This window comes from Lithohypha guttulata, assembly GCF_036872675.1.
Source record: "Lithohypha guttulata strain CCFEE 5908 chromosome Unknown scaffold_1, whole genome shotgun sequence".
NCBI lineage: Eukaryota > Fungi > Ascomycota > Eurotiomycetes > Chaetothyriales > Trichomeriaceae > Lithohypha > Lithohypha guttulata.
The window spans coordinates 2,311,414-2,339,228 of NW_027042750.1; the positions used below are offsets into that span (position 1 = coordinate 2,311,414).

Here is a 27,815-nt window from a genome sequence, read left to right on the forward strand (position 1 = left end):
CGCCACCATCAGCAATAATTGAGGATTGTCTTGGAATCGATTGAGCCTGGTGCGATCTCGAGCCTATTGCTCGTAGACGTAGGACAAAGAAAGCCTTACTACAGAAGCCACTGCAGTGTACCAAAAGAGATAGTCTGGCTTGCAGGGGATAAACGAGAAGGCATCTTTGATTAGAGGCTGTACGTGGGGCCCGCGAGGCGCGGCACACGTGCCTTCCGATTCTAGCAAGGACAGCTGAAACACCTGCAGCCTCTGCCTCTAAATTAGGCACACTTAGCTGCTGTACTAGTAAACGACGATGAGGCTGGGCTTTCAGTCATGGCATTGCTTCTTTTGATTCCGATGAAGAGACAGCACAATCATATGTGACCTTTATATATGCACAAAAACTCGTGATTGCCATTTCTGACTTTGAAAGTTGATGGGTATTCACGCAGCTTTTTGATACATCCACATGCCGTGGTCTGAGCACCTCAAGCGCACAAGGTCATAGCCAGCAGTCGTTGTGTAAACGCTAACAATTCTAGATTATTTACCAATATAGCAGTCTACACTGCTTGTGCAAATCGATTGTATGCCGCCAATGGGTCGCGTGAGTGATAGCAGCATGTGGAATAGTAACTGAAGCCGGAACTGCTGTACCACTGTAGAACAGCGACTTTGTCAGTATGTCCTTCGATACAGGCGCAACCTTCGTGCCTGGAGGAGAGGACGCCTATTACATGCCAGAAGTGGTTGCTCCTGCCCCGCAAAGGATCGCGGAAAATCCAACCAGTATGCAACAGAATGTAGCATCTTTCGAACAGCAGGCACAGCGCGATAGACCCTCACAACAATACGGCGGTGGTCAGCAATATGGTGGTGGACCAGCTCCAAATGGCGGATGGCACCAACAACCGCAGCAGCCACAATTGCATGGAGGTGCATCGTCAAACTACAATTCTCACAGCTTACCACAAGTACCAAACTTCAATGGATTGTCCGAAGTACCTAATTTCTCGCCCTTCCCTCTACTCCGTAATCCTGGCCCGAATATACCACCAACAGATGAACAGAAAGAGTTAGTATTGGAGCAGGCGCGAGAGCCAGTGTTGTCCTGTCCAGACCCCGACCAACAATTAACATGGGCCCAGGATGCTCTATCATACTGCGAGATTTCTGTGCAGAATGAAGCAAGAATATCGAGGTCTCAACCAGCAAGACCCAGGACGCCGAGAATAGAGCATGTACTCAAAGAAGATGCTATGAGGGTGATCAACTTTCTCGCCGACCAATTCCATCCTAGAGCACAATTCTTGCGCGGTATGTGGTACGAATTTGGTAAATTTGGCTATCCATTAGACAAACCAGAGTCCTATCAATGCTACAAAAGAGCTTCGGATCGAGGCTGGACTCGCGCTTGGTACAGGATGGGCATGCAATTCGAGAGTGGTAACGATCCATTGACAGCTATTAAATACTACAGGATGGCTGCCGATGCCGGTGATTCTGCTGCATGTTATAGACTTGGTATGATGACTCTGCTTGGACAGCACGGCCAACCACAGAACTTTCAGGAGGGATTGAATCTGGTCTACGCTGCTGCGCACACTGCCGACGACAACGCGCCCCAAGGTGCATATGTACTAGGTATGCTCCAAGCGGGTGAACTGCCGCAAGTTAAAGTGCCAGAAGAGTATCTGACCAAGGACATCCGTCAGGCAAAGATAAATATCGAAAGAGCGGCTTTTCTAGGGTTTGCCAAAGCACAGGTTCGCCTAGGGACTGCCTACGAGTTGGGAGAGCTTGGGTGCTCATTCGATCCGGCTTTATCGCTTCACTACAACGCTTTAGCTGCTCGACAAGGCGAAGTTGAAGCTGAGATGGCTATTAGCAAATGGTTCTTGTGCGGCCACGAAGGTGTCTTCGAAAAGAACGAAGAGTTGGCTTTTATCTACGCTCAAAGGGCTGCTATAGATGGATTAGCTACAGCTCAATTTGCTGTTGGTTATTTCTACGAGGTCGGTATTTACGTGAATATGGACCTGAAAGAGGCAAAAGAATGGTATCGAAAAGCTGCAGAAAATGGCAACAAGGATGCCACACAGAGAATTGAAGCAGTGTCAAGGTCTAAGACCATATCTCGAAAAGATCATGAAAGAGTAGCAGTCCAGAAGATCCGTGAGAAACATGGGAGCGCGGATCGAGAGCCTGCATTGCCTACACTTCCCGAGATATCGACTCCCAGACTGGACATGCCGGATCCATCGAAACTGAGTCTACGTGATCAGTCCCCTTCACACCGGTCGTCGAGCACAGCACCCTATCCTGCTGGACCGAATCTATCACCGCAGGCCTCTATCCCTGACTTCAGACCAACCTCAGCGTTTGGTATAAATCCCAATCTTCGACCAAGATCGTCAGCTACGATGCCTGTGCCTAGAATGACGCCACACCACGATCCTTATCATGGTTCGCCTCCATCTCAAGCAAGACCTTATGCCAATGCATATCCTGAAGACAATTATGGCTCAAGGCCGTCTGTTTCGCCGTCAAGCAACCTTGGCTCACAACCCCGACCATTAGGCCGACCTCCATCGGCATCGCCTCATGTATCGCCACATTTACCACCACATGTTTCGACAAATTCGCAACCACAACGACCTGGTCATCCACCTCAGACGAGTTCGACACCAAACATCAATCTTGGTTTCTCTGCACCAATTGATGTTCAAGGGGCAGACAGGCCAAACTGGACCCCAAAAGCGTCAGGTGCTGGGGAGGGTCCACGGCCTCCACCCCAGGGTCCTGCTCGTCAAGGTCCGCCATCTCAGCAAGGAGGTCGGCCACAACCAAGTCAAGGTTATCAGACCGGCTCTAATAGACCACCACCACAGCAACAACCTTCACAGCCTAGACCGCCTCCGAAGCAGCAAGGAGCAGGAGGCAGGCCGTCCGTGCCAAACGTGCAACCCGCGAACGTTCAGCCGACCAAGCCAAATAAAGCAGCTCCACCTGATAGCCATGCTCCGCAAAGTCCACAGAAAGTCAGTGCAAGCCAAGCCGTCAGCAGGCCTCCAGGCAAAGGACCGAAAACATTTGCAGAAATGGGCATCCCCGAGCAAAAGGATGACAAAGATTGTGTAAGTTCTGAACATCAAAACAGCTATGACTTACTAATGAGTCGGCAGATTGTTATGTGATTGTATCTTTCGTGACGCGGATGCCTGGAGAGCCGGTACTGGATTTCGATAACTGAGGGTTTGCATAGCGTGTAGACAGATGGTTTGGGAACAGAGCATGAATGAATATCTCTATTCATGCTGTCCAGTTGGACGATATGACACACATTCCGAAAAACGAATGACAAGGTAGTGTTCGAATGATTTTGGGTGCAAGCACATATGCCTGATCTCGACTACCTATGAGCCGCGAATCAGCTTGTGCAACGAGGCGCAATGTACTGTCCCACAATAGTACGATTTTTAGAGACAATCCGCAACTTCTATGTCCAGTCAATATATCAGCTACTTAATCCAAAACATTTTTGAGCCATATGAACTGGAGGATGCCTCTATCAGTAATCATACATACTCTTCACAGCGTCAGAGCTCTCCCTGCCCCTGACAATTGTCGCCGCACTAGTATTCACGCTTTTCCGAAGAAGAAGGGGGGGGGAAAAGATTCGTGACGCTGTCGAAAGATCTTAGGACTATTTAACGATGTCCAAAAATGAAATTCTGCTCTCTACTGGAATCGAACCAGTGATCTCATCATCGCTAATGGTACTAGTGATGCGCTTTACCACTAAGCCAAGAGAGCCTGGGAATAGGCACGATCGATGTGCGCTGATTGGTAAACCAGTTTCCAAAATATCAGTATATGTACCATCATGCTGGTCATAATAGATGCCTAGCTTACTTGTCGGCTAGTAGTAAACCGTCGCTCTATCGTCCACCATTGCTAGCAATCAAGTTTGAAACATAAGTCAAAACACGGACACATATCTCAGCCGAAAGGCACTAGAAGAAAGAAAAGGCGACGTGCTCCTTTGTAAATGTTTGCACCTGAGCCATCTAAACAGCAGTAGCCCGTTCGTAGTTACAAATTACAGGGCCTACATAACAGCCCCTCGATCATCCACGAGCACCTTACAGCCATTATAGATAGTGTTGGCTCCGTAACGTGTCCATTGCTCACGAGGATTATCATCATTTACTGTAGATCCGCGGTGACTCTTACAACTTACACGAAAGTTACTCCTTCGATCGTATCTGTGAAACAATTGTAACTAGCGCTAGCCCTTCACTTACTAATCGCGTCCTGATCGGCAAACTCGGCTGATTGGACTGTGTTAGTGTATAACTTTAGTGCTTCCAAAGGTCAGACTTTCACCGAGACTCGGAGTCAACTTTCTGTGACGGTTTGCGCTCGGTGGTTCAACTGTTATGGTACACGTACCTCGCCTCGGTAAAGTGATAATACAATAGACACTGCTCGAGTACACTGAAATGCTAGGTCTTACCATAGATATTTGGTCTTCTCTTAGAGGAGGGCAGTCTTATTGTCATGCACATGATTTTGTAGAAACATAAACAGCTTCATGAGTCACCGTTCTTTTTGGGTAGAAGCGTGAAGCTGGATGAAGTATGGCAAGAAGCCACAGAACACCCAGTTGCTGATCTGTGCTCAGCTGTGCAAAACAGCACCTCAAAATGTGAAGCCCGAAGGACTTTGGCTGGCTGAAACCAGTTCAGCTTCATTCATTCGGTCAAGTGCAAAAGTTTACTAGTCAGTCTCGAACAATCGACGAGCACGTGCATGTGTCTCTTACCAACCACTTGGATATTGCCGGACTGCCAGAAAGCAACTTCGCAATGGCAAGAACTAATGCTCCTTCAAGTCCTCAAGTACGATTATGGCTCGACATACGTGCTTAATAGACAACGACCTCACAAAGGATCAATTGCTCAGGCACGGGCCAAGCTAATTCAGAGTTCGCTGCCTCAGGTTCCAGCCGACGACCAAGTGGAGTATACACAAGACACCACTTCAAGAAAGTTTTTCACTACGATCAGCTCTGGAGGAAATACGAGTCTTAGTGCTTTCAGAAGAACCCTTGAGCCAGTATTGACTTCAACTAGAACAAGAATAGCAGCCATAGAAGATGCTCCCAGTCGCTGCAAAGTTTATACTCAACAAGCGCAGGGAAAGTATGTACCTTCGCGGTCAAGCTACCTTATCATCGACATGAGCTAAGTCCTTAGTGTATGGTCGAGATCGAGGTGAGTAGGAGCGGATGCGACTCAACGAGAAGAATATACATATGGATGATGTGTCAGCTTCTGAGCTGCACGATGTCTTCCTTTCCGTGCAGGTATCTCACAGCATTCTCGTGGTGGCATTGACCTTGCAATAGCAGATTCAGTGGTTCACAATGCATCATACAGTATTACTTTCTATTTTCTCCCTTTGGGTACAGAGTGCTGTGGCAGTCAACCAGCCCACTTGCACTAAGGGTGTCTACGCAGTACTTGTGCCTGCGCTGAGTGCATACGCACCAGCCCAAAGTTACTGCTCTTCAAGATACCCCATCGCTGCTACGACAATTACCGTAGCTGCTGGTGCTGGCCCAAGCAAGCGGAACGACGATGAAAAAAGAGCTATCAGCACTACCACCACGACAACAACCAAGGCTCCTTCGACTACCACTACGACCACAAAGACGACGACCACGACAACGAAGACAACGACCACTACGAAAGCTCCGTCGACTACCACGACAACCAAGGCGTCTTCCAGTACCACGACCTCGTTGAGTGGAAAGGAAGCGCAGTGGTCTAGCGTTGTCTCTCAAGCTGGCTCGATCTTAGCACAACTTTGTACGTGCATAGAGTCTCAAAGCACAAAGACAGTGGTTCCCACAACGACGACGACGACGACGACGACGACGACGACGACCACCACCACCACCACGACAACGACAACGACAACGACAACAACAGGTATGTACACTCCCCAAAACTTGAGCCTCAACTTAGCTTTCCACCCTCACTCCCACCAAAATTCTACATATATCCATGCTAACCTCGCACAGCCGGCCTCACACAATGCTTCCCAGCATATTCAGAGGCCGATGTGGGCACATCCGGCTGCAGCGCAGACTGCATATGTGTATCAAATAACGCCGGTACAAACAACTACTGTGCAAACCAGTATGATTACCCCTTTGTCGACTGTACTGTAGATTCCCAGTGTCCACCTGGAGATTTCTGCTACGTCGGTGGGTGCGTGATCGGAAACAATTGTGCCCAACCAGGAGCGAAAAGAGATTTGTTTAGGATGTCGGGAGCGATGCCGAGGGGTGGCAGGATAGAATTGCCCTCGCGCAAGGAGAAGAGGCAATTCTTTCCACGTCGGCCTGACGAAGAGTAGATGAGAAGAGGACTAGTATCACACGTGTGTGTATAGTGTTGTATCATGACGTTATGATTGTCTATCGGTAGCTTGTATGTTGCATGTGATGAAACTTAGCAATCGATCAACAGCACATTACCCTACCTCTTAAGACTTGATAACTTCATTGGGGACATGTACCAGAAAGAGCCGTAAGCCTCGAACTGCTCGTATAGGCTCAAAGGGTCCATGCGAAGGTATGGACTCCAAGCTGAGCACCCGATATCCCTAGCTTCTGGGTCACTGTTGTGAACTATATCCAATGGAATGCGCGCAGGGTCCAGTCATGCTTCCATCCTGGGAACGAACATAGCATCATCTTCATGTTCGTCAGATGATAGGTCCTAAGGCTCTCTTCCAACCGTATATCGGTGAAACATTCAAAATCTGTTCCAATTTATGGTGGGTCCTGGCAGTTGGAACTCGTAAAGATGGAATGTTTAGTTGTCTAGAAAACTATGGGCAGAGAGAAGGTCTTTATGTAGGCCGATACATAGTGTCGCACACGCTAATGGCGACCCAAACGATGTTGGTGACAAGGTGATCAACACTACTGCGTGTCACTAGGGTGAAGGCGACAACTCTGGCTGGTATACAAACACAAAAATAGCAACAATGAGTAGTCGCTCGTAGTGATATATATTCGTAGTGATATCCATTACACGTTTGACCAGAGTCCATTGATCATATATGCATTACTTTTGAATGTACATTTCTTCATTACTCATCAACTCTATCTACATATACTTCGTGAGCCTCATATCAAATTTTGTTTGCGTCTGAGCTTGAGAACACCATAACTTTTCTTTGCCTTGACCCAATTGCCCGGTAACCTCAGAGTCGCACCTCGTGGCTTCGTGTAGCATCGTATACATCGGAAACAGAGATAGTAAAAACAGGCTAAGGAACATAAGACTTATCCATATTCACGCAATATGCACGGGTATTTTGAAAACAGAATACCGCATCTAAAACCAGCAAATCATGCTTAGAAACCGAGTAAGCGCAGGTCGTGTCAAGGCAGGAATCGTGTTTCGCACACCAGGTTACCGCGCAGAATCTCAATCAAGAAGCCCGAGGCACACCGTAGTGGCGAAATTTTGGCGACTTGCCAGGAGGTGCTGATGTGGACGCACCATTGATTTGGGCCAGAGGGCGAGGAGGTTGAACAGGTTGTGGTGCTGGCAATATATGAGCGTTCGAAGCCGGCAGAGGAGAAGCATTATTTTGAAGTGGTGGTGGACCTTGTGTTTGTGGTGCTAGAGGATTTGCATTATGCTGAGCAGCTGGAGGACCCTGTGATGGTGTTGGCGGAGCATGCTGTTGAAGGGGAGGCAGGACTGATGGCGGAGCGGCATGTTGAGACGCCACAGGCGTGGATGCCGGCTGCCTAGAGAACTCTTGAATACCCGGTAACCTGGGCTGCGTCCGTGTCTTGTCGAGCTGTCCGCACAGAACCATATCAGATTGGCCCATTGGTTGCCACTTAACGTTGGCCAACCGAGTCTGGATGGGTTGTTGACCATCGAAGGCAGTATCTGGGGCAACCTCGACACCACCTTTGCCGAAAAAGGTTGGTGCGATAGTCATAATTATCGAATCGACACAGTGAGCGTACCTGGGCTTCAACAAATCTGACAGAACTTTGCCACCTCCTTCAACCATAATACTCTTGATACCTTCACGGTGGAAAATCGAGAACAAAGCTTCCCAGTCCAGACCGTAATAGGGGTCAATCTCGTTGATCTGCAAAAACTCGCCTCCATGGGCTTTCAAAGTGGTGACAGCTTGTGGTTGCAACTTGATATGAGGCCCAACAACGACCCATGGGCCTTGAGCCTTGCCTTCTCTTACAGCTCGAAGTAAACGCATTTCAGAATGAATATGCAATCTAGCACGAGGGTCGATGACGATTGGTCTTGGCTGCATTGTGCGATCAGGACCACCAAAACCACCAGCTCCAGCAAGTCGACAATTCAAGCCTGGGTCATCTGACATGGCGGTTTTGACACCTATGAGAATCGCGTCATGCTGACTACGCAAGAAATGTGTCATGGCCTTTGTCTCCGGACCAGATATTGCTGTTTGGACACCTGGAAGCAAGGCTACTCGGCTGTCGAGACTTGTGGCCCAAGTGAGAGTAATATGAGGTCTCGACTGAGATGCGATACGAGGAATGTGTGGCAGGTATGGATACAAAAACTCCTTGGCATGCTCAGGATAGTTCAAAGTACCTTGTGGCAAAGAGGTTGGTGCCAGTTGAGCGACAGGTGGTGGTTGAAGAGGAAAAGGAACATAGCTCTGAATTTGCCTCTGGATAGCACCGTTGTTTGGAGTAGGAGGAGCACTGGCTGCTGCCATAGTAGAAGCAAGCTTCGGTTGTCTCGGACCTGTCCGCTGCTGAGTATACCCAACGTGAGCCTTCAATATAGCAGTAGGATTCTGTTGTCTCCAGGGATATTGTACATTTCTGACATCGGAAATCTTCATGTGTTTACCTCCAGCCTCGTCCATCTTGTCAGGCTCTTGCTGCATCTTCCAGAAGATAGAACCTGGCAGAAAACCTCTGACAGCCTCTCTTCTGGCTACATCCATTATAGCAGTGTTGCGCTTGTTATGGTCCATATATTCGAGATCGTGGGAATGCTCAAGGTCGGGAGCCGTAACTCTAGTAACCTTGACCTTCTTAATCGGACTGGCAACGTATGTGACCTTCATCAACATGGGACAAGTTTTCTCCTCCCGTTTGCGCTTAGTTCTTGTCTGCTTGCCCTCGGCCGGCGCTTTGGGAGTGGATGATTTGTGTTGGTTGCTCGGTCTTAAGCGACAGCAAAAAGTCTCGCAGTTGGGATCATTGTCTTTTTGGTCTATCCTGTACTTCCTCCATACATTGTCGACAAAAGGAAAGTACTCTTCGAACTCTTGGGCAGACATTTCGAATTCGTCTTTAACCTCGAAGAGCTGCCTTCTCATGGCTACCAGATTCGGAGGGTTGGAGAACAGACTGTAGCTTGTGTCCGCCTCTTCCTTGTAGTGATCATCGTGGTCTTCCAGCTTCTCTTGCTTGTCTCGGTCCACATCTCCATTGCGATTAACGTCACTATCGTCCTCGCTATGGTCGTCTAGCCTCGAATCCTCCTGGGACTGGCTAACTTCATGGCGGGTAGGAGTTTGTACTGAAGTGGTCATGCTGCTGTCTGAGCAGTTGCCGAGTCATGCGACTTTGTTCTTCCTAGTTGTGAAGCTGGGACTACTTAAGCGATGCTAGCTAGTCGCGTCCTTCGCGTATTGATCGATCGTTACGAAAGACTGTAGACGAGCAAGCTCAAGAGTTATGCGACGACAACATAGGGCTAGACGTGGAGAATGCCATAAGGCAGAGGAGTCGATAGTCGATTCAAGGGTAGAAAAAAAATGAAGTTGAAATGAAAGGTCAGTTTGGCAGGTACGAGCAAGGCCCAAGGTCGAAGCTGATCAGCGAATTATCACCATCAACTCACACCTGCAAAGAATGACTGAAACTGGTAGCACCTCCTAAGCGGCAGAGCTAAGCTCGTTAGTTGGTCTGGCCAGCCCTAGCCATCCTTAACCCGGACGCTAACGATCACTAATGCAAGGGACAGGCCGCTCGAGCGATACGCTACGATCGCCTAAGGGCAACTAAGGGTAACTAAGAGCACTTGGTGTGGATTGAAACGATTCTATGCCAAACTTCTATGCAGCCAGACGGGAAGCTTATCATCTTGTGACAGGTTACATACACCTGCGCCTCCGTCCGCCGTTACATCACGTTGATTATGTGGGCGCTTTGCTTCCTGATCGTCACACAAAGAGTATGCAAGCCGGTGGAAGGGTGTCTATGTGATTTGAGACCATCCCTTCGCGAGATGACATGAGCTAGCAACAAATAGCTCAAACCACGGCTGCTATACCTCACTTCCTGTTGCCGTAGCGCGTCCGACTTGGCGTCCGAGTCCGACTTCTGCTCCGGCTGTAGCTGCTGTACGAGCTATAGCTAACACTACGCTTTCTCCTTCGTGGAGGACTTCGAGCTGGTGCGCCTCTTCGTCGTGGTGGTGGTGTGCGCGAAGGTGAGCGAGAGTATGAATGTGAGCGTTCTCGTCGGCGTGATTGTGAAGGTGACCGAGCATAGTCCCTGCCGTTCCGTGTTGGCTCGTCCCAGTCCCTTGGTCGTCCGTTATAGCCTCCACGTCGGGGTGACGAACCTCTGTATCGTGCAGAAGGCGATCCTCTCGGAGGCCCGTAACGTGACGCTGAGTAGGGTGGACGAGAGCTCTTGACCGGTGGAGGTGACCTGGAGAAGGCACGACGTGGAAGGACAATGCTTACGGTAATGGTTGAGCCATCTAATTGAGCTTCGTGCATGTGTGCGATGGCTGATTCTGAACCAGCGGCACTTTCGTAGACAATATATGCAGTCCCTCTATTGGTCATAAATTGTCGGTTCATAGGCAAGTCGATCGATTCGATTCGACCATAGGAGCTGAAAATTTCTTGCAAGTGTGTTTCATTCACGTTCTTGGTCAACTTTTCCACAACAATTTTCGAACTTTGCGGCCTCCGACCTCGACTACGACTGCTACTGTGACTGTAACTTCGTTCTCTGTATGATCTTCTGCCACCACGGCTGGGGCTTCTACTCCTTGTGCGGCTTCGGGCTCGATCTCGATCACTATAGCCATTGCGCTGTTTTCGAGGTTCGGGAGATCTTGATTGCGAAGGTGTGGGTGAGCGACCGCGACCGTTCCTAGACCTGCTTCTCGTTCTTGATCGTGCTCTGTCTGACGTATGTAGATCTTCTTGCGCTGGCGACGATCCCTCTCGTGCAGCTGGAGGAGGTGTCCTTGACTGGCTTTGCGATCGTCCGCGCGATACTGACCTGGACGAGGCCATTGCAGGAAGCGACTCTCGAATTGGCAAAACGAGCACGTTATATCCTCAGATCGCAGCAACAGCAGGAGGGCTAAGGTATAGGTCAATTCAATGCGAAGAGGGGTTTAAGTTGATTTGGCTGTTTGCGACCTGATTGGGATCTGCTTGGAATGCACCTGGAAAACAAAGAGTTCCAGTTGTCTAAGAATGATGTTTGCTTGTTTTGCCTATGAAGCCCATAAGCTTCACTCCACCACTAGTAGCCAGGAACTTTGCCCAGACATTGTGAACTTCGAAACTCTCCATGCACACACATCTACGCTGTTGTCGTTTGTAAGGCAATCAACCGATTCGAAAATCACGACAGCCACAAGCACATTGCAAAGATGCCTGTGCAAATCTCGTGTCAACAGGCGGCCAAGTTGTGTCACATGGCTAAGCGGCTAGTACAAGCCCAAGAACCTTCAGCCTGGCTTTGAACAACGATCGTTCTGGAGTGACTACAATTTCTCCTTCAGATCTGCGGCCAACCTCTAGCTTTGCTCAACGTACCGTACGGTGTGGCAGTGAAGACAAGTCTGCCGCCAGCTTGCTGATTCCAGAACTAGGTGTCACATTCTCAGCCAATGAGCTTGGCGCCTTACCATTCGACACTTGGCAGCAGTTCTATCTGTTCATCCTTATGATCGTTAGCTGAGAGCATTAACGTCATGTTAGTTACCGATCGTGCCCGAGAAGAGGCTGACCTTGGCCTTGTCCTCTTTCACTTCTTTGGACGGTGAATGAGGCACCGTCTGCCTGCCAACCCAGGTTGTGGGAGTGCAAATGATCCCTGTCAACCGCGCGGTTTCACCATATGGGGCTTTTTGTGGCAAGCATGACTTATTTAGAGATCAGATCATGGCGTCTAACGTCGAGGCTACACACTCCCAGCCGCCATCTATCCATGTTGTGGTAACAAGACATTGCTTATCTAGCCAGAATGAATTCAGCACATCTATCACGTATAGCTCGATCCCCTCAGTTGCCAGATGTCCGGTGGACGTGTTACTGACTCGCCAGCAACGCAACAAAATGAAGGTTTGACAGGACACATCTTCGCGCCTGTAAACGTTTCGGGCAATGGCACGCTTCAGCAAGGCGACATCTACCACTATAGTATCGCTGCAGCAACCCAAAATTGTACGTCTTTTGGAATTTCCGAAAGCAGTATTAACGTTGGCTGCAGCTCTGTTCAAGGCAGTGGACTACGATTCATTTGGCAATCGCGAGGGACAAGTCAAGTCTGCCACAGCGCACACCTGCGAATGGATCTGGTCCACGATTTTCGGCACGTGGATTTCTGACCTTCATGCCCAGATATTCTGGGTTTCTGGCAAGCCTGGTTCCGGCAAGTCGACGCTCATCAAGCATCTGTCGACGTCGTCAAAAACAAAGACAGTCCTTCCTGATACCGATGGTGGTTGGGCAGTAGCGACTTTCTTTTTCGACTTCCGCGAAGGAAACAAAATAGCTAATAGCATTGAGGGACTGCTCAAGGGAGTCATTAAGCAGGTAGCAGAAGCAACATCAAGCGAGGATCCCAGACTCAACAGTAACGAAAAGCTGCTAAACCTAGATCTGCAGCAACTCCTGCACGATCTTCTGAGCCATGCCAAGCAAAATTTCTTTATTCTCCTTGATGGACTTGATGAGTATGGAGACGAATTGTCAGAGTTGTGTACGCTGATACTCTCTCTTGGTGAACACCAGAATATAAAGCTCTGCGTTGCGAGTCGTCGCGAGCCAGCGATAAATCGCAGGTTTGGTCAATTACCTAACTTGCACATGTCGGACTACAATTCCTCTGGTATACTCAGCTACGTCAATGTCGAGATTCAAAAGCTTCGACAGAGCTTGACTGAATGTCAGCCTTTTGATCTGGAAGCGCTCCAACGAATTCTATGCGAACGAGCTGAAGGTGTCTTTTTGTGGGTATATCTTGCCCTGCGGGAGGTCAGATACGCGATCGACCGTAGTCGAACCGCACAGGAGGTCATGTCAATATTAGAAGAGCTGCCATTAGAACTCGAGAAATTGTACCAAAGGATAGTCGATCGCATGGCCGGCGCGCAGAAGAAAGAAGCAGCCGTTCTCTACACTTTACTCGAAGACACAAAGGTCCACCCTGTAACAACTCAAATTTTGTTTGGAGCCTACCAGTTCCTGGCACATGAAATCGGACTTGAGGGTTTCCCTAAGGATATCGTTGACCTCCAACACTTTGAAAGAATATTTGACGGAACACTTGGCGGGATGTTCGAGCTTTGTAAGTCGTCGAAACCAGCCCCAGGGGGTGATACCTCTGTCATTCCTAGGATCATGCATGAGACAGTTCGTAGATTCAGTCGAGATTCACGCTGGAATCAGGAGTGGCAGCCTAACGTTTTCAAACATCACTTCCCAAACCTCGTCTGGTCAAGGCTTGGCTGTTATGCATTAATCGCGGCGGACAAGCGCTTACAAAAAGTACGCTTGAACGATTTGAGAGCCACGTTTACATCGATTACCAACACTGGTCGGTCTTCATCCGGTCTTGCGGGATGTTTGGATTATGCTGAGTTTGCACGATTATTGTCACGACATCTACCTCATGACAGCCTCATGCATTGGTTCCGCCTCTTGCATCTCAGCATGGACACAATATTCCCTTATGCTGAGCAAATCATCCACCAAGCAGACGATGACTTGAAGCTCCGACTACAGAAAGCTATGCGCTCCCAGTGGACCAACCTGCGTCTCGCCTCTTGGCAGCATGATACGACAGCGAGAGTCAACCCCGGCGAGCTCGTACACTGTGGGTTTGCTGACCTCCTTCAAGCTGCTGCGCATCACTGCTATAGCTATTTACTATGGGAACGAAGTTCGATGTCAATGTTATCGGACATCGAGAGAGCTGCCGTGTGCTGTGCAATCTTGTTTGGGTATAGGCTTTCGCCGTTGAAATGGCCAAATTTCACATCGCAAAGAGATGACGATGATCTCAAGCGTGACACAATCAACGAGATACTCTGCCACGACAGACGTCTGTCCGTTCTCCATCTTGCCGTGTATCTATACCTTGGTTACAAAAACGTGCCCAAGTTTCTACGCAAGCATCAGAAAACAGGACGCATCACAAATTGGGCAATAGTCAACCCATTATGGCCTCAAGACACATACCTTTTCGTAGCCACACCAGAAACACCACTGTTCATGTGGGTCTGCGCACGCCACACTCCTGGCGAATCTGGCTACGACCGGCGAGAACAACTGAAGGTCCTGCTTCAATTTAGCGTTGATATTCACGCCAAATCAACAAGAGGAATGAACATTGTCCATTACCTCATCACCGAACATCTCATCAGACACACCTTCCTCGAGCAAGACATGACCTGCTGGCCCGACGACGACACAGCAATCACCATCGAACAGCTGTATTGGCTGGAAGAAGCCGGTGCTGACTTTACCTCCCGCTACAACAATCAGACGCTCCTCGAAGCTCTTCGCACCGGCTTCTACCAGATGAAGCCTATCGACGATGACACGCTTCTCTACCCGCGGACTGACGTGGTCAACACACGGTTTGCCCAGATTAAATTCATGCTTCAGCACATGGAATCGAAGGGGCATCTACCTCAACCGATGATGGGCACGAATGCACGTTTCATTAGTAACTTTCCTGCTCTTCAGCGATACATCAGAACTAAACGTTGTGACTTGTGTTCTGCGACAGCCGACACGAGGAAAGTGCATCGTAAAATCCGGTCTTCTCGTGGCAGGTCAAGTGCTCTTCGAAGTGTAGAGATTGCACCACCTGGGAATTGGATATGAAATGTTGACAGACAAAGCAAGTACACATGAACGCTCGCTAAGTTTGGTATCTACACGCCTGTCTGACATGATAGAGCTGACTCACTCAACTGGGAAACACGAGACCAGCCAGAGTCATTTCTCGCATGCCTCGTTCCACCTCATTACATCGTTGCTGCATCAACATAACATGACATGAGATCTCGTGTTCTGACACCATCCATACAACATGTTCGCATCATGGTTGCCCGATTCTAATCTAGCTCCCTTCTCGCATTATGCATTCATGTATCGAAATCACCATCACGTTTCATTCTCGCTTCCTCCTCTGACCAGAAATTTTGTCACTAGTCCACAAACTCCGCCACAACCCTCATATTCCTCTGTGCCTTCGCCTGCCTCAAGTCCTCATTATTCCGTAACGGCACCGTCGTCCCCTTTGTATCATCACGATACTTCAAACTGATCTTTATGCTCGGGTCGTTCACGACCTTCAGCCTCAGCCGGACTTTCTCCATCAGGCCTTGAAAGTCAGCGTTCAGTTCTAGACGTACAGCTAGGATTTCGGTGTCGTGTTCGAGTTTGAATTTGAAGGAAGGCTCGAGGGATATGTTTTCGTAGTGTGTTGTGCCAGTGGTCGTGCCTGTGGCGGGTGTAGGTGCTGCGGGTTGTGTGACGGTGATGGAGTTGTGGGTGCTTGTTGAGGTTGTGGTTAGGTTTGAGGCCTGAGAATGTAATGGTGGGTATTGCTGCTGCTGCTGTTGGTGTTGCGGATGAGGTTGAGTCTGGCCTTGTGACGATCGAGTCTGTTGGTAACCTCCGTTGAGGCTGCGCATCGAGCTTGCTGGACCTGACGGTGGTGGTGGCATGGTTCCAAAAGTGCTGTTCTGCTGTGAGCTGCCCGCACCACTGCTCTGTCTGCTTTGTGTCTGAGCTATACTATGTCCACTAAATCTATAGTCTACCTCTACTGCCTCTGGGTCGATCTCGTAGTCCTGACCAGGTTTTGGTGCGAACAATTTTCGAACTAGTATATCCTCACGAATGTGATCCGGCTGTTCGACGATTTTCTTGATGTAGTCGTCGAGGTTCTGCCGCCTTCCATTCGATATAGCGTCTGTGACGTGTGCAACTGGTCCGGGCATGAAAGGCAGAGACCTTGCCTTGCCTTTATTTCCTGCTTCGTCCGGAAACTTTTCGAGGAGGGCTATCTGGAAGTCGTAGAAGTCGGCATAGTAGCGTGATAACTCCCACCAACGACCGTCGGACATTTGAGCTTCGATGATGTACCAGTACATGTCATTATCAAAGCAATACCTTGGCACACTGGCTTTTATTGGTGCAAGAAGCTGATCCTCTCGAGGTTGTTGTCGTGACTGGTCGTAACGGGCTTGTTGCTGTTGTGCTTGCTGCCTTTGCTGGCTTTGTAAGCTGCAACTGTTAGTGTTTAGTGTATAACCAAATAAGTGAAACCATACCTCATTCTATCCATGCCCTGTGTTATTTGTTGTGCACCTCCAATCTGAGGAGTATTTATTTGACCCAAACTTATACTGCTATTCTTGTATTCTGCTGCTGTCCTTTTCCACTCTTCTACCCTCGGGACACCAGCAGCCTTGACTGCAGAGACTGGATCGCTGACTGGATCGCCAGTCATGGTATCTCTTATTTGCACAAAAGAGACGGGTATCAGCCCTGGTCCGCCCAGTCGGCCTATTGGCTTCGCGACAAACCATTCTGGGTTCGATTGAGCGACAACTATTATAGCCTCACCAGCTTTTGCATCTAGCTCGTCCGGCCTTTCAGCCTGAAAATCGTACATGACCAAGCCATAGACCATAGTACCTCCTTTTGTGGCACTAAGACCTCTGGCATGCATTATCTTGGGCGCGGTAGTAGTCTCGACAGATTTTGATCGATCATGCAGGCCCGCAGTCAGCCCTTTTTCCGAGAAGCCCGAGTCGTGGCCTGTACCGCCTCCGATCGACTGCCCGCTCTGCCTTTGCTGTTTCCCTATAATCTCAAAGAATGCGACAGGAACCAGTCCTTTTGCAGAGGGCAGCAACGGGTTGCAAGCCTCATACCACTCGGAATCGTCCTCGCGACCAATGACATGGAAGAAGTCGCCCTTGCGAAAAGCTAGCTCGTTGCTGTTGTTATCCTCAGGCTCGTAGTCGTATAGCGCTTTGATGACTTTCTTGGGAGGTATGATGGCTATCGCAGACTTTTGGTGTAGCGACGGGCGTGATTGATGGGAGGATCGGGAGTCGTGCGATTTTTCAGTCTTGAGAGAGCGCCGTATTGCCTGCGCAAGGAAGATTGAGTCAGTATACTTTTGTTACTTTCGCATCAGATGCCTGCGACAAGTCCAGTCCTCACTCCTGGAGAAACTGGCTTGGACGCGTCTCCCGTACCTTCATGCTTCCCTCCACAATGTCGCATCAACCCTCAATCGCCAGACCCCACCTCCAAAGACCGGTTAAGGAACTAGAACGAGGTAGACAAGGTGTATAGTTTGGTACACCAATCGCAGGATGGAACGTGTCCGAGCGGGGCACGAGAAAGGCAATCTGGCAGGCGAGAAAGTGGGTGAAGACCCTGGAGAGCATGCACCTCAAAGGGGCAGTCGCAGTAGATATCGTTCGTTGTGGATGGCAATCACAATTCACGACAGACACACATGTATGCAGAGTGAAGATGGTGAGAGACTCGAGGATCGCGTGTGCCTGCCACTTTTGCAGTCTAATTTTGAGCTGATGCTTCGGCTTTGCGTAGTGGATGTGGCTTTCACAACATTAATTGGCTCGTTTAGTGATTGGTACCTGATCAGCCCTTCTGCAGTAGATCGCGCTTAACATGCACTCTTCCGTCAGTAGGTAAACTCGTCGATCGTGATGCTAGAGCAAAGCACATGATGAATACAATTGTTCTGGCAAGTACGAGAGATAAGCAGTAGCCTGTCATTGTCACCCGGAAGGAGCAACCGTAGTTACCCATCCCGAGGTTTCCCAATGCTGTACCAACGAGAGCCGTAGTGATGCGATTGCGAGATATCGAAAATCTATCTCGACCGCCTTCTTGCTACAAACTAGCTCCCAACTCTTGACCACCAACAAACACTTCAACCACGAGAACACCACGCTAGTAAAAGCCACAAACATTGAAGGCAAAAAATCTGCCAAACGGACAACCTCAAGGCCTTGTCTTCCAACAGACAGCGCCGAGGTTCTGTTGCCTCCTTGCAATAGTTAAACAAATATGAAATGCTGCAGAGGGAACATTGGAAATATAAGGAGGTAGATGTAAAGGTTAAATCTGGCCCTTGATATCGACTGAGCTGAAAGCGGCATTCTTTGCGTCTTCGAAGAGTCGGTTGCCCGTGGCCATTTGTACAAAGTCGTCGCCGTCTTTCTTCACCTCTTTCAACAATTCTTGGCCACCATGGTCGACGATGAATTGTGCAGCTTCCGCATCGGTTTCGAATGCGAGTTCTTCTGTGATGAAGCGTAGCTTGATGGCGGGTTTGTATCTGTAAAAACATTAGTCTTTGCAGATTGAGCGGGGTGTCTGAACTCACACTTTGCTGATGGAAGCTAGTGCCGCCAATCGTTCTCGTCCGATGAACATGTCCATCAGGTAGGCGCCCATGTTAGGAGGGTCAAGGTAGAGCTTGAAGAATTGATGGTAGTTACCTAACGCCAGTGCAGATCGAACTGCAAGCGCGTGCTTAACGGCTTTGGATTGTCTATCTGTTTGGGTCAGTTCGGAAAGCACGTCGTTCATACCAGTTCGGTTGCACGTGTAGATAAAATACAAGATTCGATAAGCCAAAAATTCGGTAGGGTGACCTCCCAGGTTTTGTGCATACAGTGTTTTAAGCTGCGTCTGACACTGGTTATACTCACCGAGGTCACCCTTTTCCAGTGCAATGCGAGCATGTATCTCATATACGTTCGTTGTGAATTCGTTCTTGATGTGCTGTACTGTTAGATCTTGGCGCATCGACTTGAACTGATCGCAAATGTATCCGTAGTTGCCCTGTTCTTTCCACTTCTTTTTCAGAAGGTCTAGGGTTTGCTTTAAGATATCAAGTGGCCGCACGTGATCAGGGTTGGGGGCAGCAGTGAGTCGGAAATAGTTCTTTTCAAGCTTCTGACAGCGACCAATGACTGGACCTAGTGGTTCTGCTGGTGCTGGTGGAGAAGCATGCTTTCGAGGAGAATTCGAGCCGGACCGGCCATCCAGATCGAATCTTCGTCTTCGATGTTCCAGGGTGCTGTTTAACTTACTTGATGTCGGCCCAGATTCTGTCCTTTGTCGTTTATCAGGAGCCGACATGCGATCTTCGAGTGAGCCGCCCTTTTTGGTTCGCCACGGGGGCTGTGACTGGTTATTGTTATCCATATCCACACTCATCTCGGAAGATTTCCTTTTCCTAAGTGTTTCGGATCCAGAATGTGCGGGTAAAACTGGATTAGTGCCAGGAGCATAAGACAGTGGAAGCTGCGGTGGTGGAGGAGGAACAAAATTTGGAGGAAGAGCTTGCAGGCCAAGTGCCGCGCGTTTTCGTTCTTCAGCAATCATTTGTTGGGGCAGAAGCATTGCATCCCACTGGTATGTATACAGCATATTACGCTTTGCGGCGTCAGTAATGACATCCTTGAGCCTTTTCTCCATTTCTTCCCGAGCAACTCCAGGTATCTGCGTTTCTGCAGCAAAACATCTATTGACGTAGTCACGAACAGTCTGCGGCCATTCTACTTTCTGTTTCGCTGAATCTGATGATGCAGGAGATGATGTACCAGGCGCTGACGGAGTTCGGAGCGTGTGGTTAAGTGGTTGTGGGATGTAGGTCGGAGGCGGTGGAAGCGACGAGGCATAAGGATTACGGGTTTGTACTGGGATGTAAGCATGTTGAGCAGTGTGGTGGGCGTAGCCATTAGATGACCACGGCGACGCGCCACTTGCAGAATACATATTTGTCGATTTGAGACCAGGATTCAACGCAAAATAGGACAGTCTTGTGCAGGTACTAGAAGATTTGATACTCGGTGCGCACAGAGATAGGGACGTGATGGTTGGAATTGGTAGTGTACAAAGACGGTGAACGGGCAAGGGAGAAGAGGTTGAAGTTCAAACTGGAAGTTGGCCTGCTGCGCTCAGGCGACTACGACGAAAGAGGCTAGAGCCTTGGCAGAACTCGATTGTCACTAAACTTCGGCAATCTCCATCAACGATACTCGCTTGGAAGAGTGCTTCCGTCTTGATCAACCCCACTAACCAACATATCACTATATCGGCCGTGTCGAGGGTTGATTGTTGCTGGTATGTTGTCGCCGAGACATTCAATGTATTGATGTTCTTCAAAAAGCCAGAGCTCACCGCAGGCTCTCGGCCAATCCTTAAGCAGGATGAAAACCTCCTCTTTGTGCAAAACGGCGTCGGACTTTATGAAGGCAAGTTCAAGATAGCAGATTGTCAGAATGGTCATGCCTATCTTACCTCACACCGGGCTTGCTACATTGATGATCAAAATCCGAAAGATAATTCTTTAGCATTTGATCTCAAGGATGTCGATCGCTACGAGTACGCAGCTGGCTTTTTGCGCTCTTCGGCAAAGGTCACCATTCACCCAAAGCCCTTACGTAGAGGGCCTGGTTCCTTTCGACAGAATGCACCACGATCACAGGGACTCCAACGTCTGCAATCCTCGTCTTCGTCGCCGAGCTCTCGTTCATCGACTCCCTTCCGCCCAAACCAAGTCACTCACACGCAACCTTTGGCACAATCTGCAAGTTGGATCTGTCCGATATGCACCTTCACGAATCCCATACCTTCCAATTTCGATCCTTCAGTCACCACAGAATCCTTCCCTGTTCCGCCTTGTCTGACGTGCGGCATAACGCCTGATTTTGCAGTCATCTTGAAAGCTGCCATTAGTGCTGGAACATCCAGAACTACAAACGGTACCTCACAGGCGTCTCCAACGTCAGCAAAATACAATGCCGACTCACGACATGCCACCAGAGCTGATAGTACCGTCTGTCCACGGTGCACCTTTCACAATCATCCTTCACTGCAATCTTGTGAAATTTGTGGTGCAGCTCTTGCGACCCACCAACCACCGTTCACTGCTGAAGATTCTGTTTTGATCAGACCTGAATCGCCTGCACCAGAGATCAGCCATGCCACCGAATCTGATGAGCCAGTCAGCATGAAATTCTCTTTCCGTACGGGCGGTGATAAAGTCTTCTACGACAAGCTGAAAGCTGCTATGGTGCAGCGTAAGTGGTTAGCCACCGATGCACCGCCTATACCGAAGACGCTCGATAGCCTTCGGACAAGCGAACCTAGCTCACCAACCACATCCAGCTTCGAAAGCAGGAGTTCGCCTCGTTCAAGCCGGGTTGGAATTGCAGGTCTTGAGCAAATAGGAAAACAGAGTCAGAAAGACAATGAGATTGTTATTGGTGCGGCATTCGAAGATCTAGACTCCCTGATGTCACTCAAAAAGGAGGTTTCCAGTCTAGCACAGAAGATTGCCCGAGAGTTTGGGGATGAGGCCAACAGGACGGATTTCGACACTGACATATTGACGGGCTCAGATCCTGGAATGATTGCAACAAGAGACATGCTGAGTAGTACATCCGAAAAGCTCTACATATCCGAGCTATCGCGGAATCTGGCCGAGTACGTGACGGACGAACGACGAGGTCTATTACGCAAACGAGGCGGCACAATGAGTTTGGTCGATCTTTGGGCTACCTTCAATCGCAGTCGCGACGGTGTGGAGCTGGTTAGTCCTTCGGATTTTCACAAAGCAGCTACAATGTGGATAAGTCTTGGTCTACCCGTTCGCCTTCGGCAATTCAAGAGTGGTCTTATGGCGGTGCAATATGCTTATACTAGCGACGAGCGAACGATTGAGCAAGTGAAGAAGTGGCTGGAGTCATTAAGAGCCTTACCGGGTGAAGGTGTGGACTGGAACTGGCAGCGTTATGGTTGTGGTGTTACTGCTCAGGACGCGGCGAAAAAGTTCGGCTGGAGCCTAGGTATTGCTAATGAGGAGTTGGAAATGGCGGAAGAAAAAGGAGCGCTTGTTCGTGAAGATAGCATAGAAGGTCTCAAGTTCTGGTTGAACTTCTTTGATGAGAAGGATGAGGACAACGAAGATGACATTTAGGGTTAGATGATCACTTTGATAATAGCATTGTTGCAATTTTCTTGCGAATTCATCGGATGAGTGGCTGTACACAATCATCTCCCACAACCCCTAACGTGAAAGAATGTAAGCTTCGGCTAACCTACCTTCAACAAATGCTTATTGCGCAACAAATGAGGACCACAAGTGATATACGTGTTCGCGACAATGTAGTTGTGGAGGTAGAATGTACTCAAATCTCACCTTAGTCGCTCCTTTCTGCCTGTTAAGATCATGGCACGGTTAAGCAGAGGAGGATTCCTTTTGCTGGCGGTAGCATTTCACCTGGTATACATCTATTCTATCTTCGACATATACTTCGTCAGTCCCATTGTCCATGGCATGCGATCATATCGAGTCGAAGGATATGATGCACCAGCAAAAAGACTAGTCCTGTTCGTGGGGGATGGCCTTCGTGCCGACAAAGCATTTCAATCCTTCCCAGATCCTACGCCGAAGAACCCAACTGCGAAAGACCTTGTCCCACGGCCACTTGCGCCATTCCTTCGATCTCGGGTCCTAGAACACGGAACATTCGGTGTATCACACACTCGTGTACCTACTGAGTCAAGACCGGGTCATGTTGCGCTTATTGCAGGCTTGTATGAGGATGTCTCTGCGGTAGCAACGGGCTGGAAGTTGAATCCTGTTGGTTTTGACAGTGTTTTCAATCGCAGCAGGCACACTTGGAGTTGGGGGAGTCCGGACATTTTGCCCATGTTTTCTCAAGGTGCAATTCCAGGAAGAGTTGATGCAGATTATTATGATGCTGAGTTCGAGGATTTCACAGCAGATGCTACTCATCTCGATACCTGGGTCTTTGACAAAGTGAAGGCCTTCTTCGAAGAAGCAAGGACAAACACCACATTGAACGAGATCCTGAGACAAGATAAGCTGGTTTTCTTCCTACACCTGCTCGGATTGGACACTACTGGTCACGGATACAGACCCTATTCGAAAGAGTACCTCCACAATATCAAGGTTGTCGACCAGGGTGTAAAAGAGATTCACGATCTTATCCAGAACTTCTACGAAGACGACAACACTGCTTATGTCTTTACGGCTGATCATGGCATGAGTGACTGGGGCAGTCATGGCGACGGCCATCCTGATAATACTCGAACGCCGCTTATCACATGGGGTTCTGGTATCGCTAAGCCTCTCGTAAGACCGGGTCAGATCGCTCCAGGCCATGCGGATAACTTTTCGCACGACTGGGATCTCCAGCACGTGCAGAGACACGATGTTGGACAAGCGGACGTTGCCGCTCTTATGGCTCACTTGGTTGGACTCGATATTCCTGTAAATTCTGTGGGTGAGCTGCCTCTTTCATACTTGAGTGAGCCTCTTGACCGCAAGGCTCATGCCGCGCTAGCCAATGCCAGAGAGGTTCTCGAGATGTATGCTGTCAAGGAGGCCGACAAGCAACGAACAGAACTCCGCTACAAGCCATTTCCAGCATTTGCCGAAGAAGGGAAAACTGTGGCTGATCGCTTCCTCCTGATCGAGACATCCATCTCGCAAGGCCAGCACGAAAAATCAATAACTATGTCGAAGGATCTGCTCCATGAAGGTCTTCGAGGCCTGCGCTACCTCCAGACATACGATTGGTTTTTTCTACGCGTTCTGATAACGCTTGGGTACCTTGGTTGGATTGCTTATGCGACCAGCACCGTCATTGACATCCACGTTCTGCACGGTAGCATTGCCAGCGACAGATCTTCGCTCTCGCTGGTTGCTTTTTCTTCAATTCTTGTATTGCTTTACTCGTCTTTCATCATTAGCGAGTCACCTATTACCTATTATGCTTACGCCTTCTTCCCAGTCTTCTTCTGGGAGGAAGTGTGGTCACGTCGAAGAGGACTTCTTGCTGGGCTGAAAATGCTATTCGGAAACACCCACCACCGTTCGTCTTATTTGGTGTTCGGCCTGGAGTCGCTGGCATTTCTTGGTGTGTTAGAAGCCCTTGTACAGTCTTATTTCCATCGTACCATTTTCACGGCATTGTACATTATCGGAGCATTTTGGCCAGCATACTATGGTTGGGATTTTGTTTCAGCAAACAGAATGATTGTTATACCATGGACTGCTGGTTGTATCACATTAAGTACTTTCACTTTATTGCCAGTCATCAAGGTCGAGAACGCCAACACTATAACCATGGGCGGTCTTCTAATGCTAGCGGCTGGGCTTTTCTATCTGGCCTTTGAGCAATCGATTACCGCGAAGTCTCGATCAGGCAAAGTTGATGCACGCACGAACTCCTTGTCTCGAACCATCATGGGATTTCAAGCAGGAATTGTCGGCCTGACCATTATCGTTACTCGTTCCAGTGTCGCATCTTTACAGGCCAAGGAAGGTCTACCACTGGGCAATCAAATCGTTGGCTGGCTATGTCTGTTAGGATCTCTAATCTTGCCATTTATCCACCGGATAGCGCCGAACGACCACTACCTACATCGTCTGATGGTCATCTTCCTGAGCTTTTCGCCATCCTTCGTTCTCTTTACCATCTCCTACGAAGGCCTGTTTTACTTTGCATTCTGTATAACACTTCTTGTTTGGGTACGCCTTGAGCACGCCGTTCATCTTTACACGACTTCTATTACTTCCACCAACGGCACGATATCTCAGGCCCCGTCTCAGGGAAGCACGATTGTTTCAGCCGCTCCTTCTAACATTGATCTTATCCCACCTTCCCCAAAGCCCAACAAACAGAATTTGGTTCAGCCGCGGACGAGAGCTACACGCACTCTGACAACTTCAGACCTTCGTGTATCACTTTTCTTTCTCTTCCTGCTTCAGTCAGCTTTCTTCAGTACGGGAAATATTGCATCAGTCTCCTCGTTCTCCTTGGAAGCAGTCTATCGTCTCATTCCAATCTTCGATCCTTTCTCTCAAGGTGCTTTACTCATTCTCAAGATTCTCATTCCTTTTGCAGTCATATCTGCCGCTCTCGGTATCCTCAATCGACGACTTGGCCTTCAATCATCTGCCCTCTTCATGGTCGTCATGGCGGTTGGTGATGTTCTAGTCATGAACTTCTTCTGGATGGTGAAAGATGAGGGAAGTTGGTTGGACATTGGGACTACAATCAGTCACTTTGTGATTGGGAGTCTGCTGAGTGTGTTTGTAGCTGGATTGGAAGGAGTAAGTGAGCTGCTGATCTCTGGTGTCGATGTTGCGGAGACCGTCATAGATGACCAGAGTAAAGATGTGGTCGACACTAGGAAGACCAGCAATGGCAGCGTGAAGAGCATGGAGACTATCAAGCCGGACAAGGAGGAGAGACCCGTAATCGATTGAGGTACAGCCTGTAATGGACGATGATACAGACAATGTATGACCATCTCTGAGTTATACAGTACAAATGGAACAGGGTTACTGAGTTCTGAGGTGTGCTTGCCTGACTTGCGGTTCTAACACCTCTCCAGCTCTGGCTTTAGGATGCTCAAATCCAACTTTTCCTTCCCCACGACTTCTCCAGCAACGATCCGAAGCTTTGGTATCCCGTTAGGACGTTCCCAAGTCACGTCGACATCTGTATCTACATCCTGGTGAGAAGACATCGGGCACCTTTGCTTAGGCATATCAGGATGGCGCCGCAAACTTGGCTGGTCACTGAAGTCGCTCAGTCCACTAAAAGGACATACTGAGCCTTGCCGAGTATCTTCATCCGGCAACTGTCCCAGACAATCCTGCTGCTCCGAATCAAACGAGGAAACAGACCTCGACGCCTACGCATCATCGCCCATCTCACCACCACCATCACCACTCTTAATATGCCACCGCGCCATCAAATCATTCTGAATCCAAATCACCTTCGCAATCGCCTTCACAATAGCAATTTTCCTGTCCAACTCTAATCTCGGATGTGACAGTATCGCCTCCAAAAACGCATCCTGTATATACCCCAGACAAGCCCCCAAGAAAATATAATCAACAAACAACGGATACCTCCTCCCCTTCCCCACATGCATCGCCCCAACCATATCCAAATACTCCCAGTACTCCATCTTACTCGGATCAGAATTCAGTCTTGTCAAATACCACCGCAGAAACATCTTCCGGTTCTGGATCTGTGGACTTTCTTCCTTTACCCACATTTCTGGGTCCGTTTCGTTGCGGCTGTCGCGGGTGCTGAAGACGCGGGCGGTGATGTCGTGTCGAAGGAGCTTTTTGTACACCATGTTGACGATTGCGGGGACGATGAGTTTAATATAGCGTTGGCCGGAGGTTAGGGCTGCGATGTCGTCGGGGCCGAATTCGAGGAACTCTTGGAGATAGGCGATACGACATGGAAGAGAGTTATCAAGGTCGTTGCGCGAGATGTGTTGCATGTCTCGTGGAAGGGAATTCATTGTGCACTCAGAATTTTGTATAGACGGTGTGAAACACAGGTTCCCTAGAGAGTAAACAGATTGTTCAAGAGGATATAATCCAGGGAAACAAGTAAACAGAACTTGATGCTTTACAGAATCTAAAATATTGTACAACAATTATGCTCCTTTCGATCCACATTCAGTTCAGCATATCAATCCATGACTTTTGTCTCGTACAGCAACGAGGCTATCAGCCCACCCATACTCAGTGGCATGATATGCGACCTTTTTTTGCGATGTGGCATGACATTGGAACCTCTGCCACATGGCCATCATGTTGCAGGGTTATTTAGCGAAACTCCACTACGCTCACTGTGTATATGGGATGCTTGGCTATGAGGCGAATTGTGTATTTTTCACATCAGACTCGGTCTCAGCTTTTTGGACGTCGCAGTGCAGTCCTCATGCTTGGTATACGCAATAGGGCAGATCTCTCAGAGGTGATCTGTAGTGACAGACAGTAACGACCTCGACATCTAACGCGGTGGTTCCAACAAGCTACGATGCGTGTCATCTGGTACGCACTGACTGCAAGCTTCAGCTAGAGACGCTATTCAGAAACACAGCACATTGGTGGTGGTAGTAGTAGTAGTAGTAGTAGTAGTGGTATATTTGAATCCCTGCAGGATAGTCGTAGCGCGTTCTAGCGCGTCATCGCTAGTGCCGTGCTAGCTCCGAACTAGCTTGGTCTTGGTCCCTACGAGTATTGCTACTAGCCCTTTGAACGTGGTGCTGACAATGGAGCGTTGATTGCATCGGGTAGTGATCACCGGCTGGTAGAGCGTCTACTGAGGGGGCATATCATGTATCACAAACAAGGAAGAATGACATGGACGACACCATTCATGAGTAGATACCAGTATTCTCGCGAAGTAAAGTGTAAAGGTGACAAGATGCGGGTTAACACAGAGATAAAATTCACCATCATGCAAATAAATACAAAAACTGTTGCAAATCATCCAGTCGTTCATCATCATCATATGCTAGTCCAATCAGTCAGATTTTGGATCGTTCAGGTCATTAACATCCTCCTCTTTCTTGGCCACCAGTTCATGCTCTCCTGTTAGTGTTTC

At 48.9% G+C, this 27,815-nt stretch overlaps 8 protein-coding genes and 1 non-coding gene across 9 annotated transcripts; 4 read left to right on the plus strand and 5 right to left on the minus strand.

Moving 5' to 3' along the window:
* Nucleotides 1-668: 668 nt before the first annotated feature.
* On the plus strand, nt 669-3,182 carry LTR64_000841 (uncharacterized protein; the record flags this gene model as incomplete). The annotated part of the gene is made up of 2 exons (XM_064895223.1): nt 669-3,122; nt 3,171-3,182. The coding sequence occupies 2 exons, from the start codon at nt 669-671 to the stop codon at nt 3,180-3,182; spliced, it is 2,466 nt and encodes an 821-aa protein (XP_064757910.1).
* Nucleotides 3,183-3,720: 538 nt separating this feature from the next.
* Nucleotides 3,721-3,801, minus strand: LTR64_000842. Its single transcript has one exon. It is a non-coding gene; the product is annotated as a tRNA-Thr (tRNA).
* Nucleotides 3,802-7,500: 3,699 nt separating this feature from the next.
* LTR64_000843 (uncharacterized protein) lies at nt 7,501-9,624 on the minus strand (the record flags this gene model as incomplete). The annotated part of the gene is made up of 1 exon (XM_064895224.1): nt 7,501-9,624. The coding sequence occupies one exon, from the start codon at nt 9,622-9,624 to the stop codon at nt 7,501-7,503; it is 2,124 nt and encodes a 707-aa protein (XP_064757911.1).
* Nucleotides 9,625-12,359: 2,735 nt separating this feature from the next.
* LTR64_000844 (uncharacterized protein) lies at nt 12,360-15,180 on the plus strand (the record flags this gene model as incomplete). Its single annotated transcript, XM_064895225.1, has 2 exons — nt 12,360-12,510; nt 12,557-15,180. 2 exons carry the CDS (start codon nt 12,360-12,362, stop codon nt 15,178-15,180), a joined length of 2,775 nt encoding a protein of 924 aa, XP_064757912.1.
* A 326-nt stretch (nt 15,181-15,506) lies between these two features.
* BEM1 (bud emergence protein 1) lies at nt 15,507-17,579 on the minus strand (the record flags this gene model as incomplete). The annotated part of the gene is made up of 3 exons (XM_064895226.1): nt 15,507-16,590; nt 16,638-17,464; nt 17,574-17,579. The coding sequence occupies 3 exons, from the start codon at nt 17,577-17,579 to the stop codon at nt 15,507-15,509; spliced, it is 1,917 nt and encodes a 638-aa protein (XP_064757913.1).
* Nucleotides 17,580-18,468: 889 nt separating this feature from the next.
* Nucleotides 18,469-20,136, minus strand: LTR64_000846 (uncharacterized protein; the record flags this gene model as incomplete). Its single annotated transcript, XM_064895227.1, has 2 exons — nt 18,469-18,688; nt 18,737-20,136. 2 exons carry the CDS (start codon nt 20,134-20,136, stop codon nt 18,469-18,471), a joined length of 1,620 nt encoding a protein of 539 aa, XP_064757914.1.
* A 1,237-nt stretch (nt 20,137-21,373) lies between these two features.
* Nucleotides 21,374-22,342, plus strand: VPS36 (Vacuolar protein-sorting-associated protein 36; the record flags this gene model as incomplete). Its single annotated transcript, XM_064895228.1, is given in 2 exon segments — nt 21,374-21,443; nt 21,456-22,342. The coding sequence occupies 2 exon segments, from the start codon at nt 21,374-21,376 to the stop codon at nt 22,340-22,342; spliced, it is 957 nt and encodes a 318-aa protein (XP_064757915.1).
* Nucleotides 22,343-23,077: 735 nt separating this feature from the next.
* Nucleotides 23,078-25,666, plus strand: MCD4 (Glycosyl phosphatidyl inositol anchor synthesis; the record flags this gene model as incomplete). Its single annotated transcript, XM_064895229.1, has 2 exons — nt 23,078-24,311; nt 24,489-25,666. The coding sequence occupies 2 exons, from the start codon at nt 23,078-23,080 to the stop codon at nt 25,664-25,666; spliced, it is 2,412 nt and encodes an 803-aa protein (XP_064757916.1).
* Nucleotides 25,667-26,097: 431 nt separating this feature from the next.
* Nucleotides 26,098-26,721, minus strand: LTR64_000849 (uncharacterized protein; the record flags this gene model as incomplete). The annotated part of the gene is made up of 2 exons (XM_064895230.1): nt 26,098-26,262; nt 26,335-26,721. The coding sequence occupies 2 exons, from the start codon at nt 26,719-26,721 to the stop codon at nt 26,098-26,100; spliced, it is 552 nt and encodes a 183-aa protein (XP_064757917.1).
* Between the last annotated feature and the right edge of the window lie 1,094 nt (nt 26,722-27,815).